The sequence below is a fragment of the Thalassophryne amazonica genome, chromosome 22 (genome assembly GCF_902500255.1).
Source record: "Thalassophryne amazonica chromosome 22, fThaAma1.1, whole genome shotgun sequence".
NCBI classification, from domain to species: domain Eukaryota; kingdom Metazoa; phylum Chordata; class Actinopteri; order Batrachoidiformes; family Batrachoididae; genus Thalassophryne; species Thalassophryne amazonica.
Window position 1 is genome coordinate 19,397,128 of NC_047124.1, and position 15,411 is coordinate 19,412,538.

Below are 15,411 nucleotides of genomic sequence, written 5' to 3' on the forward strand. Positions count from 1 at the left end.
ATAGAGCAACAGACTCTTTTTCCAGGTTAAGTGAAGATCTTCTAAATTAGTGAGATGCCATTTCCTCTCCAACTTACGGGTTATCTGCTTTAAGCTACGGGTTTGTGAGTTATACCACGGAGTCAGGCACTTCTGATTTAAAGCTCTCTTTTTCAGAGGAGCTACAGCATCCAAAGTTGTCTTCAATGAGGATGTAAAACTATTGACGAGATACTCTATCTCACTTACAGAGTTTAGGTAGCTACTCTGCACTGTGTTGGTATATGGCATTAGAGAACATAAAGAAGGAATCATATCCTTAAACCTAGTTACAGCGCTTTCTGAAAGACTTCTAGTGTAATTAAACTTATTCCCCACTGCTGGGTAGTCCATCAGAGTAAATGTAAATGTTATTAAGAAATGATCAGACAGAAGGGAGTTTTCAGGGATTGGTATTTCCATGACTTATGGTATTTCCATACCATAAGTCAGAACAAGATCTAAGATATGATTAAAGTGGTGGGTGGACTCATTTACATTTTGAGCAAAGCCAATTGAGTCTAATAATAGATTAAATGCAGTGTTGAGGCTGTCATTCTCAGCATCTGTGTGGATGTTAAAATCGGCCACTATAATTATCTTATCTGAGCTAAGCACTAAGTCAGACAAAAGGTCTGAAAATTCACAGAGAAACTCACAGTAACGACCAGGTGGACGATAGATAATAACAAATAAAACTGGTTTTGGGGACTTCCAATTTGGATGGACAAGACTAAGAGTCAAGCTTTCAAATGAATTAAAGCTCTGTCTGGGTTTTTGATTAATTAATAAGCTGGAATGGAAGATTGCTGCTAATCCTCCGCCTCGGCCCGTGCTACAAGCGTTCTGACAGTTAGTGTGACTCGGGGGTGTTGACTCATTTAAACTAACATATTCATCCTGCTGTAACCAGGTTTCTGTAAGGCAGAATAAATCAATATGTTGATCAATTATTATATCATTTACTAACAGGGACTTAGAAGAGAGAGACCTAATGTTTAATAGACCACATTTAACTGTTTTAGTCTGTGGTGCAGTTGAAGGTGCTATATTATTTTTTCTTTTTTAATTTTTATGCTTAAATAGATTTTTGCTGGTTTGACATTCAAAATCATTTTTATTAAAAAAATATATTTCTTAAAGACATTTTTTTAATTATGCCTTCAAACTGTAATTTCTTTATTTTTCTAATTTTTTTTTACAATTAAAATCATAATTTTAAGTATTCAAGTAACAGTTTCACAAACTTCCATCACAAAAGTGATTAAAATTCACCTTTTTGGGTGGAATTTAATTTGGAACTAGGTGGGTAAAAATTGTCACAAGACACCAGGAAACACTTGGAAACTCCCAGCATGCTGTTTGAGAGTCATGTATGTAAAAGTACATGTTCTAATTTTTGAAATTTTTGCTGGATACCTTCTAGACAGGTGAGATAACATGCACATACTCTGCTGTGTCAGCTGTCAATACTGATGTCAGGTCCTTTAGCAGGTTTTTGCACACTACTATACACTTACGCACCTTGAACCGTTGCTTCTAAACTGCCAAAACCTGCTTTGACACTTCATGTCAGTCAGCGCTTCCATATGTTGAAACAGCTCAGATATTCCTTATGAATAATGCATTCATCTTCAGGTCATTCAGATTGAAGTCGGCGCTATTGATAACGCCGCTGAACCGGGATCCCCCTTGTCTCTCATCTTACCGTCCACACAGGCGGGTCTGGCTCTTGTAGTTCCGGCGATCTGGCCCTTCTTGCAGGCGCAGCGGGCTGTCTGCCTGGCGATGGTCCGCCGTGGTTGGCTGCTGTCCCTGTCCAGCGTCACAATCTCACATGTCCCCGCTGCCAGCTGGCCTAGAAATGACATTGCACCACAGGATACAGGTCAGTGCGACGGAATCGTAAACAGGACAAAATCAGCCACTCGGGTGTTTTCTGTTAGGTTTGCGCCGGAAGCCACATTTAGATGCGTAATGGCTACTTTAAAGCTTTAGAACGCCATACAAATGATGTAATTGAAGTAACGCAATTTTCAATGAAGAGTGTCAGTGCCTTTGTCACGAGCGCTTATCTAAACCCATGTATTGCCCAGTATACAGTATTATGTTAGAACATGAGAACGAAAGCCTGTCTGCTGTTTCCCATTAAGGTCCACCTCCTGTCAGCACAGCACTTTGAAGGTAATGTACCCATTAACCATGAATGCAACACATGAATACTGATGAACTTTGTAATTGCTGACACCACCCTCCCTCCACCGCTTCGCACAGAAAATGACCTACGACCTTGTCACTGGGCCCTCACAGCACACAAATTAACCTTTGTCTATGCGCGAAGACTCGCGGGCACCATCCTGGAGAGGCTTATCAGGATCTAATAGTGATTGGCAAGAGGATGGAGGCTGTGATTAAATCTGGACTTGAGTCCCAGACACTTAGGTGGCCGGCTTAATGAACTACGCTGTGAGGGGTCACACTCAGGGTAATGGGGATCTATCAGGATTCATCCACATGCAGGCACCTGTGTCGGGGAGAATGTGTGCACACAGCACTTGCTTTATGGTTTCTGTCTAAAGCAATGATCTCAACCTTCAACGAGAAGAACACTTGGAGAGTGTATACCTCTGTCGGGGTATTGGTACCCAATGTTATCACCACCAACTGACAGGAGGGTTGTGAGGATAGAATTTCTTGGCAAGAATCAATGCATGTTTCTTGAATGTGTCCAAAATGGAAGCACAAGGAAGAGCCCTAATGTTGGACCTAAAGGGTAGTATGTTTTAAGAGCTATGTCTAAATTTCACAATGTATCACTGCAAACATTGGTCCATTTTTGTAGACAAACATATTAACTCACTGGGTTAAGGACTTAGGCTACCAATATGTAGACCTGGGTTCTATTCCTGCTGTATCCTTGGTAGTCCATGAGCCAAGCAGGTTTTCAGTACCACTTAAGGGGAATAAACAACACTTATATCATGGCCTACACAAACATGTATGATAGCCATCCCATGGTGGTAGCTGTAGCCAGGTAGGAGTCAGTGAAAAATTACTTTAAAAATGCTCCAATCATGTTGAAAACTATATCACATTACTTGTCTGGTCATAACGATTCCAAAAAGGTATAGTTTGGACTATCTGTGATGGAATGTTCTGGAGTTATGGGGTAAAAACAGCAAAAATGGTGACAAAGGTCAGTTTCAGTTTGTACAGGGGTCAAAAGTTAAAGTTGCTCCAATTTCAGTATAAAATGATCCAAATTATTGGTTGAAATAAAAAGACCCTGTAACATGATAACTAAGCATGACAGATGGTGCAAACTATTCCTTATTAGAACCCTATTAACCCAAAGAATAATTTGCATCATTTTTTTTACTGAATTTTAGCAACTTTAAATTTTGACCCCTATACAAACTGAAATTGACCTTTGTCACCATTTTTTGCCATTTTTACTCCATAACTCCAGACCATTCCATCACAGATAGTCCAAACTATACCTTTTTGGAATTGGTATGATCAGACAAGTAATGTGATATAGTTTTCAGCATGATTGGAGCATTTTTAAAGTTTGACCTCTGTGTAATTCTTCATTGATCCCTACCTGGCTACAGCTACCACCCTGGGATGACATTCTTGTGTAGGCCATGATACACTGAGGCTGGATTCAAAGTGTTGTTTATTCCCCTTAAATGGTACCGATTTGGTCAAAACTGATGAGTGGCTCATGGACTATGGACAAGGCATTTAATCTACATTCCAGGGCCTATTCGCCCTATTGAGATATCCCATAATCCATCAAGTCAATAGGAGACTGCATGCATGAGACCCTGAAAACTTGCTAAAACAATTTCCAAATAATCCGTGTCTGCTACATTTAACCTGTGTGGAATATAAGAAACACAAAACGTATTTCAGACTCTGGAACAGACAGGACAAACAGTGTTGTAAAGGACAATAAGCAGGACGTTAAAGAGCAAACTTTACTTTCCCCCAGAATTACGTGAACACGGCTCACGGCGAGTTTCTCACATGGTTGCATAAAACGAACACAATAATAATGGTTAAAAACCCAGAGAATATATTCACCAGAGTTTTAGGCACAGTATACAAAGAGTTTTATATTACAATGTTAATGCTGTTGTCTGTGTGCAGCTGTTAAATTGTAGCTTGATCAGAGTGCCTCAGTGCATTTCTCAATGTTATTGACATCTCGCAGAGTGGCAAACTCGCAGAGTGGCAAACTCGCAGAAGTTTTGCGAGATTTTGCGGGTTTTGAAACCTCAGTAGGAAGAATAAGGCAAATGTAGGACTAAAGCCCTTTTTATATTTCTAGAACTTGAAGTTCTCTCTTGCATTGATGGGTGTTGCAATGCAATTTACCACCAGAACAATAGGGGGCAAGACGTGAAGAATATGACGAAGGAAGTGCCTGCATTACGACTGCTGGTGGCCATTTTCCTTGATACGGACAAATTCGTCCCTTAAAGATCTCAACCTCCAAATAAACATTGCGTGCAATCCCCCTCCATGAATTGCTGGCCATTTGAGCATCTTTGTAGCTTTTCAATGCCGTGTTGTAAAGGTGGTCATATTTGCAGGCTTTCTCTGCCAAACATTCCTCTATTTGACCCATGATCGAAACGTAATCGTTGGGCGCACTGCAAACACTTATGACAGGAGAGGAAAGAGTGAAATCAGAAAAATTACCAATTACAGCTTGTGCGGTCTCCATTGTTTTGACATGTAGTTTCAGTTTTGGGAGGTGCACGTCAGGCTACAGAGTGGGGCTCGGAGAGGGTTCGCAATAACACAGAGGGCTCTGCAAGTCTGCGGAGTTGCGAATGTGGACTAGCATAAATTGGGCTTAATTCTTCTATCTGCTAGCTAATCTCAGCATTACCTCTATAAATTTAGAAGACAGGTGTTTTGATTAAAATATGCACATTCCTTGAAGAAAGGCAAAGTTGAAAATCGTGGCTGCACACTAGCCCATGATAGCTGCCTGATTACCCCCTGTCTTTTTGTTAGCTTTAGCGCCAAAAAATGAACTAGTCTAATAAAACAGATTTATGTTGTTTTCAATGAATTTTAAAACTACGAGGTCTGTCCGTAAAGTATAGGTCCTTTTTATTTTTTTCAAAAACTATATGGATTTCATTCATATGTTTTTACGTCAGACATGCTTGAACCCTCGTGCGCATGCGTGCGTTTTTCCACGCCTGTCGGTGACGTCATTCGCCTGTGAGCACTCCTTGTGGGAGGAGTCGTCCAGCCCCTCGTCGGAATTCCTTTGTCTGAGAAGTTGCTGAGAGACTGGCGCTTTGTTTGATCAAAAATTTTCTAAACCTGTGAGACACATCGAAGTGGACATGGTTCAAAAAATTAAGCTGGTTTTCAGTGAAAATTTTAACAGCTGATGAGAGATTTTGAGGTGATTCTGTCGCTTTAAGGACTTTTCATGGTGCGACACGTCGCGCAGCGCTCTCAGGCAGCGTCATAAGCCTGTTTCAAGCTTAAAACCTCCATATTTCAGGCTCTGTTGAACCAGGACGTCGTGAGAGAACAGAGAAGTTTCAGAAGAAGTCGGTTTCGGCATTTTATCCAGATATTCCACTGTTAAAGGAGATTTTTTTAATGAAAGACGTGCGGGCGGATTGCAGCGTCGGCTCGCAGCCGCCGCGACGCTCCGTCACAGGAAAAACACCTCTGTTGGAAGCCTTAAGGACAAGTTGGAACATCTCCAGCTGATAAACAATTTCTCATATACTCACTCCACTGAAAGCCATCAAAAGCCAACTGGATTTTAACAAATGGTTATCAACACGGAGGTGTTTTTCCTGTGCCGCCGCGCCGCGTCGGCTGCGTCCCGACGCGCGGACCCGTCCGCACGTCTTTCATTAAAAAAAATCTCCTTTAACAGTGGAATATCCGGATAAAATGCTGAAACCGACTTCTTCTGAAACGTCTCTGTTCTCTCACGACGTCCTGGATCAATAGAGCCTGAAATGTGGAGGTTTTAAGCTTGAAACAGGCTGATGACGCTGCCTGAGAGCGCTGCACGACGTCTCGCACCGTGAAAAGTCCTTAAAGCGACAGAATCACCTCAAAATCTCTCATCAGCTGTTAAAATTTTCACTGAAAACCAGCTTAATTTTTCGAACCGTGTCCACTTCGATGTGTCTCACAGGTTTAGAAAAAATTTTGATCAAACAAAGCACCAGTCTCTCAGCAACTTCTCAGACAAAGGAATTCCGACGAGGGGCTGGACGACTCCTCCCACAAGGAGTGCTCACAGGCGAATGACGTCACCGACAGGCGTGGAAAAACTCACGCATGCGCACGAGGGTTCAAGCATGTCTGACGTAAAAACATATGAATGAAATCCATATAGTTTTTGAAAAAAATAAAAAGGACCTATACTTTACGGACAGACCTCGTATATCCAGTCATACAAATATGATCCACTTATGGCATTGTTTATTTATTACTGACTACCCACTGTGCTATCTGCTAGCAAGCTTTCTCACAGTATTGCTTCCATGCTAGCTTGTAGCAGCAGCTATCCCAAGAGATAGCCAACACATGTCAACTAATTTCATATATATAATAATATAGAATTTTATTTTATATTCCTGTAAGTATTCTGTAATAATATCCTGTAGCTATAGAAAACAATCTTCATATTTAATATCATATTTAATATCATACTCAACATAAATGCTGCATCATTAGCGTGAGTGCTTGTTAATTTATTATTTTTGGCTGGCTGGTTATTGTTTCTTGGCAACAAAATAATGTGCAATCAAATGCTGAAATGCTGAAGGAATGTTGCTGAAAATGAGATGGAAGCAGAAGAAAATGCAACACTTTCAGATTTGTGATCTTCCCCACAAGTACTAATCTGCTCACCAAATAAATCTAAATTTGACCCAGCACTCTCAGTAATCTTACAAACATGTTTATCCATTTAATAATAATAATAAAAAAATACAAACAAGAATAAAACTAGATGGTGATGCTTCAGGGTCATTGCACAATATTTTTCTAAAAGCTACAGTGTGTAGGATTTAATTCCATCTAGTGGTAAAGTTGTGTTATGAATGTTGAGTTCTATTTCTGCTAATGAATACCCCTAAATCATGCACAGTGCAGCTTTAAAATTGTACATTTATGAATGCTATATTACATTTATGCTAATAAATACCCTTAAATCCTAGATACTATAGCTTTAATCTTGTACACTTATGAATGCTATAGTTCATTTCTGTGAATTAATACCCCTAAATCCTGCACACTGTAGCTTTAACACTGTAACTTCTAAATGCTATATTCAATTTATGCTAATAAATACCCTTAAATGCTACATACTGTAACTTTAATCTGGTAAACTTATGAAGGCTATTTTCCATTTCTGCTAATAAATACCCCAAAATTGTACAGACTGTAGCTTTAACATTGCACATGTATGAATACTATAGCTTTAACATCATATGCTTATGAATGTTATATTCCATTTCCGCTAAGAAATACTCCTAAATCCTACACACTGTAGATTTAACATCATATGCTTATGAATGTTATATTCCATTTCTGCTATTGAGCTCGCCGGACTACTTTCGCCACCCTGCTCAGCGTGCCACTCACACAGAATGTGTCGCTTCCCAGATAGATCGCTTTTCGAAGGCGAAAATGGCGGAGCGCTAGCAGCAATTAAGAGATTATCGCCCCGTTTGCGCTTAAACTGCCTTGTTTCTGCTTACAATCAACTTTAGAATGATTAAGAGGTTTTACATTGTCATCTGACAGTTAATAATCACATTATTAGTGTGAAGTTCGCTGATCCACAGCAGGATTGTTTTCCACTGGCGCGGCTCCACCTGAAGCCCGAGGCGTCAGCGCAGTTCCACTGGCACGGCTCCACCAAGGCCCGAGGCGTCAGTGCAGTTCCACCGGCGCGGCTTTACCGAGGCCCAAGGCGCCAGCACAAAGTTATCTGACCATGGGTCCGAAGAAGGCACTGACGGCGGAGGAGGGAGACGATATCAAGAAGTCCCTGGACTTTCTGTCTGAGGAAATCTCTGTTGTTAAAATGCAGCAGAAATCCATTATGGAGCTGGTGGAAGAAGTGAAGGCTCTCCGGATCCAGAATGCTGAGAAAGACCGGCGTCTGGTGCACCTGGAGAACCATGTTGCGGAGTTGGAACAGTACACAAGGATGAACGACGTTATTATTACAGGAATTCATATTAAACCTCGATCCTATGCACGGGCGGTGTCAGAAGACAGCGGAGGGGAGGCCAGCTCAGTGGAACAACAGGTGGCTGACTTCCTGCAATCTAAAGGTATTCAAATGGACTGTAATAACATTGAAGCGTGCCACCCCCTGCCCAGGAGAGAGGATGGAGACAAGCGAGCAGTTATAACGAGGTTTGTCAACAGAAAACATAAAATGGCATTGTTAAAACAGGGACGGAAACTCAAAGGAACAAACGTATTCATCAATGAACATCTGACCAAAAGAAACGCAGACATCGCCAGGAAAGCTCGTTTCTTAAAAAAGCAGGGAAAAATTCAACAGACATGGACATCCAACTGCAAAACATTTATCAAATTGAACGGAACACCAGAACAAGCGAAGGTTATGGTAATCAGGAACATCGAGGATCTGGACAAATATGGCCAATAAGGTATGAGGACACAAACACATCACAACACCATGACACAGACCAGAGGAACCTATTCATCTACTACATCATCTACATCTGGAGACAAGAAGGATATAACTCAAAGGATTGCTGATCATGGAGAAGTAGAACTGAGAACATTTAAATACACAGACCACAATGTACTGGACTTGGAGCACGATATAGACCCGGACAATAATTTCTTCTCAAATATCAATGACAGTTGTTGCTATTATACAGATGAACAGTTTAATCGGATAATTAAAACGGATAACAAATTATCAATAATCCATTTCAACAGCAGAAGTCTATATGCAAACTTTAACAACATTAAAGAATATTTAAGTCAATTTAAAAAAAATATTTAACATAATTGCTATATCAGAAACATGGATCAATGAAGATAAAGGAATGGATTTTGAACTGGATGGATATGAATTTAATTGTGTAAACAGAAAGAATAAGAGTGGAGGAGGAGTGGCTGTGTATGTGGATAAGAACATGGATTATAAAATAGTAGACAATATGACAACTGTGATTGATAACTTATTAGAATGTATAACTACTGAAATATGTGAAGAAAAAAGAAAAAATGTATTAGTCAGCTGTATATATAGAGCACCAGGATCTAGTATTGAAACATTCACTGACTGTATGGGAAAAATGTTCTCAAAAACTAATCAAAAAACTGTGTTCATTTGTGGTGACTTAAATATTGATCTGCTCAATCCAAATAAGCATAAAATAACAGATGAATTTATCAATATAATGTACAGTATGAGTTTATATCCAAAAATCACCAGGCCAAGCAGAATTACATCCCATAGTGCTACATTAATTGATAATATATTCAGCAATGATATTGAGAATAACACTGTGAGTGGATTATTAATCAATGACATTAGTGATCATCTACCAGTTTTCATCGTTTATAATAGAAACCATCGGCGGAATCAGCCAGAGGAGAAAATAAAATACAGGTGAGTGCGGACAGAGGAAAACATGAACACACTAAAGAAGGATTTACAGGAGCAAAACTGGGAAAAGGTATACAGTGAAAGTGATGTTGATAGTGCATATGAAACTTTTTTACAAATATTTACATCATTATATGATAAAAATTGTCCAATTAAACAAGACTACAGAAAACAAAAAATCCAAGCTCGACCATGGATGACGAAAGGGTTACGAAATGCATGTAATAAGAAAAATACACTGTATAGAGAATTCATAAAACTAAAGACTAAAGAGGCAGAAAATAGATATAAGAAATACAAAAATAGATTAACTAATATTATACGGGTATGTAGGAAGGAATATTATAGTAACATATTATATAACAACAAAAACAATATTAAAGGAATATGGGATATATTAAATAGCATTATCAAAAATGGTAATAAAAACAGAGTTACCCTCAGTATTTCATTGATAATAATGTCAAGAAGGAAAATAAGGATGAGGTAGTCAACGGTTTTAAAAATGTTTTTGTAAATATTGGACCAAGCTTGGCAGAAAAAATTCCCGATTCCCAACCTGAGGATTGGGATAATAATCTCATAGAAAGAAATCCCTGTTCAATGTTCCTCACAGCAGTGGATGGAAAAGAAATTATAGACATTGTGAATAATTTTAAATATAAAACATCTACCGATTTAAATGAAATTGATATGGTGGTGGTAAAACAGGTCATTGAATGGATTGTAGAACCATTAACATACATCTGTAACTTATCATTTCAAACCGGTAAATAGCTAAGGTTGTGCCGCTGTATAAGACTGGGGATAGACACCACTTCACAAATTATAGACCTGTTTCTTTGCTTCCACAATTTTCCAAATTATTAGAAAAGTTATTCAATAATAGATTAGACAAATTCATAAATAAACATAAATTACTTACTGATAGTCAATATGGATTCAGAGCACATAGTTCAACATCACTTGCATTAATAGAATCAGTTGAGGAGATTACAAACGCCATAGACCACAAATTACATTCAGTTGGAATATTTATAGACCTTAAAAAGGCTTTTGATACAATCAATCATGACATATTAATCAATAAACTTGAACAGTATGGGATTAGGGGGTTGGTGTTGCACTGGGTGAGAAGCTACTTAAGTAACAGAAAACAGTTTGTGAAGTTGGGGGAATATACATCATGCTTGGACAATGCTTGTGGCGTCCCACAGGGGTCAGTATTGGGTCCAAAACGGTTTCTAATTTATATAAATGATATTGTCAATGTTTCCAAAATATTAAAATTAGTATTATTTGCAGATGACACAAGCATTTTTTGTTCAGGGGGGGATTTGCAGGAGTTACTGAGGAGGATCAGTATAGAAATGGGAAAATTGAAAATATGGTTTGACAGAAACAAATTATCATTAAACTTAAGTAAAACAAAATACATGTTATTTGGCTATTGTAATACAGACATACAGGTTCAGTTACAAGTCGAGGGGGTAGATATTGAAAGGGTACATGAAAATAAGTTTCTGGGGGTGATAATAGACGATAAGATAAACTGGAAGACTCATATAAAACATATACAAAGTAAACTGTCAAGAAGCATTTCAGTTCTAAACAAAGCGAAACATATTCTGGACCACAACTCACTCCGCATTCTTTACTGCTCACTGGTTTTACCATATTTACAGTACTGTGCAGAGGTATGGGGTAATACTTATAAAGGTACAACACAATCACTATCAGTAATGCAGAAAAGAGCTATAAGAATTATTCATAATACTGGCTATAGAGATCATACAAATCCACTATTTTTACAATCCAAATTCTTAAAATTCACAGACTTGGTTCATTTTCAAACAGTACAAATTGTGTATAAAGCAATAAACAATTTACTTCCAGCAAATATTAAAAATATGTTTTTTAACAGATCAGGGGATTGCAGTCTGAGGGGGAAATTTAATTTAAAGCATCAGTGGGCACGAACAACATTAAAAGGTTTCTGTATTTCTGTCTGTGGGGTGAGGATGTGGAACAGATTGGGAGTGGGGCTCAAGCAATGGCCAAGCATGAACCAGTTCAAACAGCGGTACAAAAATATATTTTTTTCTAGGTATAGGGAGGAGGAAAGGTAATGAGGGTTAGGGTGTTTTTGTTTTTTGCTTCGGCTTGTAAATATATAGTATTTTGTATGTAAGTAGGTATGTGTAGGTGTATATTTATGTTTGTGTGTGTGTATATATATATATATATATATATATATATATATATATATATATATATATATATATATATTGATATCGGTTTAGGTGTGTAGGAATCTATGTGTATATGTGGCAAAGGGTATCACTGGTTGTGGGGAAGAAGGGGTAGGGACCCCTTTTCGGACATGTTGGGTACACAGTAGGAACTTTTTTGTTGTTGTCTTCACTGATCTATCTTGTAATTGTTGTTGTATCAAATGTTCGAAATAAACAGTTTTCATTCATTCATTCATTCATCATTCATTCATTCATTCATTCATTCATTCATTCATGCTAAGAAATACTCCTAAATCCTACACACTGTAGCTTTAACATTGCACCCTTAAAGCTAGTCAGCAGATGGGACTGTGGAGTCTCAGTGATTTGTCCTCCAACCCAAAGGCTATGAATTCAAGTCCCAGCTACACCTGACCGTGTAATGGACTACAGTGAGTTCATTTGGTTTGAAACCACCAGATGTGGTGTCATCCTTGTGAAATATTCACTCAGCTGTAATCACGTGGAACCGGAATGACAGATGTAATGCAGTGAGATCTCTCCACACTGAATGTGTGTCTTCACAAAAAAAAAAAAAAAAGAATCCCAGCCAAATCGTATCTTTTCTGTCTCTTTGGACGATCATGAACCGACCTCCACCTCCCCCCTGCTCTCTTCCTCTCCTTCCATCTGCGTCTCCTGCATTCTGTTTCTCCTTCTTTTATCCTTCTCTCCTCCCGCCGCTTGTGTGGGTGATGACAGATAATGACTTGTCATATAAGCCCCGACGTGTCTGCGCGCGCCTGCTCGTTTATTCTCTGCAGATCACCAACTCTGCGCTTTGATTCTTCCCACTTCTTCTCGTTTGGAATTTTTCCATCACAAAAGAATGGATGTGTTATGTAATCGTGCATATCGCTGTGACAAACAACACGCTGAGAAACTTTGGTCCGATTTGACATCGTCGTTCTCTGTTGTCTTCTCTCTTGAATCTCTGGAGCTCGTTAACTGCCGGCACTTCATCAGATGTGGGGCCTTGGCTGTATACAGTAGCTGCTGGCAAGCTGAATTAATTATATATTCATGTTGTGGATGTGAAATGTGTATTATCTTATTGCCGACATTATGATTGCAGTGATCAAGACTCTGCAGTTTTCAAAGCCTTTCTCACCAAGAGATACTCGGCTTGCCTCATGTTCTGCCAACTTTCCAGCTGCCTAGAAATGATTAAAAATGCACTGTTTGCCTAATAAACCCATATATGTCATCACATATTGTGGTTCTCACTCATTTATTCAGGCTTTTCTTTAATTTGTCACTCATCTGCCTTTTCATTATTGATATGAATTTGCTTATTAAGCATCCTTGAGTTAAGGATGTTGCAACAATTTATGCAAATAAGTGCACCAATTAGCGTATTTGTGTATGTCATCCGGTTGGTGTTTTGAATATAAATCATTTATCGCACAGAACCCATCTCATCTTCTTCCAAGGGTATACCTATCATGTAAGTATCAAATGTCTCCCGTGTATTCACATTAAGCTTTCATCCTAATTCACATGCAGTGTATCCCAAGACAAATTTTAAATGTATTAAGATCATCTAATCCTTAGGGAGTACCTATGGTGTCAGTATAAAGTGTCTATCATGTATTGTTAGAGATATAATGTTTAATTCATCATTATAAATGTGCAAATTTATGTTGTAAACATAAAATGTTGTGCTCATTAACTTCTTGGGGTTACCTATGGTGTAAGCAATAAGTGTCTACCATGTATTGTTAGAGATATAACGTTTAATTCATCATTATAAATGTGCACATTTATGTTGTAAACATAAAATGTTGTGCTCATTAACTCCTTGGGGTTACCTATGGTGTAAGCAATAAGTGTCTTCCATGTATTGTTAGAGATATAACATTTAATTCATCATTATAAATGTGCAAATTTATGTTATAAACATAAAATGTTGTGCTCATTAACTCCTTGGGGTTACCTATGGTGTAAGCAATAAGTGTCTTCCATGTATTGTTAGAGATATAACGTTTAATTCATCATTATAAATGTGCAAATTTATGTTGTAAACATAAAATGTTGTGCTCATTAACTCCTTGGGGTTACCTATGGTGTAAGCAATAAGTGTCTACTATGTATTGTTAATAAGTTATGATCCTCCACCACATCATCTACTCCCTGATAGGAACCTATAAGAATAAGATCAACTTTATTTGTCCTGAAGGAAATTATTTTGACATTTGGAGAAGATGTTCAGTAATATTGCACATAACTCTGAGTAACTGAATAACTCTGTTCATTATGTATTCATCCTGCGGGGGGGGGGGGGGGGGGGGGGGATACAGTCTGATTGCCACATGTAGGAAAGACCTCCTGTGGCTTTCTGTGGTGCACCTCGGTGGTCTCTATCTTTGGCTGAAGGTACTTTGACGGGATTTCAGTGTGGCTGTGCAGTTTCGTCAGCATCCTCCTCTCTGACACCTCCACCACAGATTATAGCTCAACCCCCGGGACAGAGCCAGCTCTCCTGATGAGCTTGTTGACTCTGTTCTCTGCGGTGTAGGTATCAAGATCGACAATGAATTGTTCATATGTTCATACTGTGTGTACCTCTCTTTTTAAATCAGTTGATGATGTTGTGCTAGTTTATATTGTGTATATCTCATACTATGTGTATCAGTCAAATTGGCTGTCTGAAGTTGCATTTTGCATGCACAGTGTTTACTTTTGAGTTTAAAGTGTTAGAATTAAGTAACTGAGGTTTTAAGGTCAATAAAAGTATAATATGGGCGGGCAGAATCTTAAATATGTTTTCTGAAGCTGGAAGCATTTAAAATTATCTGCACTTTTTTTTCCTTTTTAAATTAGAGAGCTTGAGGACAAGCTGGTCTCAGTCTCCCAATAAAGTATCAGTATTCCACTTCATTCCTCGCCTCCTAAAACAAATTGCTGCAAGCGTCCCTGTGGCGCAGCCTCTGGAGCACCTTGCCAGGGACACCATGTACGCCGCCCCTCTCAAACATAAGAAAACTACACAAAAAAAGCAAGAAACACACTCTTTCTATTAGCCTAGAGGGATCTGCAGAGGTTAGGAATTATTACAGGTTTCACAGCTATAATGAGGCAATTTCCAGAAACCAGCATTTTTTTTTTCCACAAGCGTGCTCATGCATTTTGTTTCCAAATGAATTGACAAGTTCACTTTTTTATAAGCCAGAAACATATTAATAGCAGCCCAACCAGTGAGCGTTCTAGCTCACCTTTGATGATTGTGTATAGTTTGTGAAAAATCTCTTATATTTTTTATAATTGATTGTAGGAATGAATGAATTGGAGTGAATGGTGCAACTGTTACGGGAATACGAAAAATTAAATGTATACTCAAAATAGCACCAAAATAATTCAAATAACCGAGTATATAATCATCATGGTACAACAGCGTTTGAATAAATATGTCAAACTAGGTATTTGTTTTAAATA

General features: G+C 38.5%; 1 protein-coding gene across 3 annotated transcripts in view; it reads right to left on the minus strand.

The window, feature by feature from the left end:
- The window catches only part of LOC117503790 (chemokine-like protein TAFA-5), a 269,799-nt gene that overhangs the window by 108,436 nt on the left and 145,952 nt on the right, over positions 1-15,411 (minus strand). For all 3 annotated transcript variants that reach the window (XR_004558664.1, XR_004558665.1, XM_034163039.1), the window contains exon 2: positions 1,727-1,876. Coding sequence is in view for 1 of the 3 variants with exons in the window: in XM_034163039.1 (XP_034018930.1) it covers positions 1,727-1,876 (150 nt within the window). In the remaining 2 variants the exon portion in view is untranslated. The remainder of the gene's footprint in view (positions 1-1,726; positions 1,877-15,411) is intronic.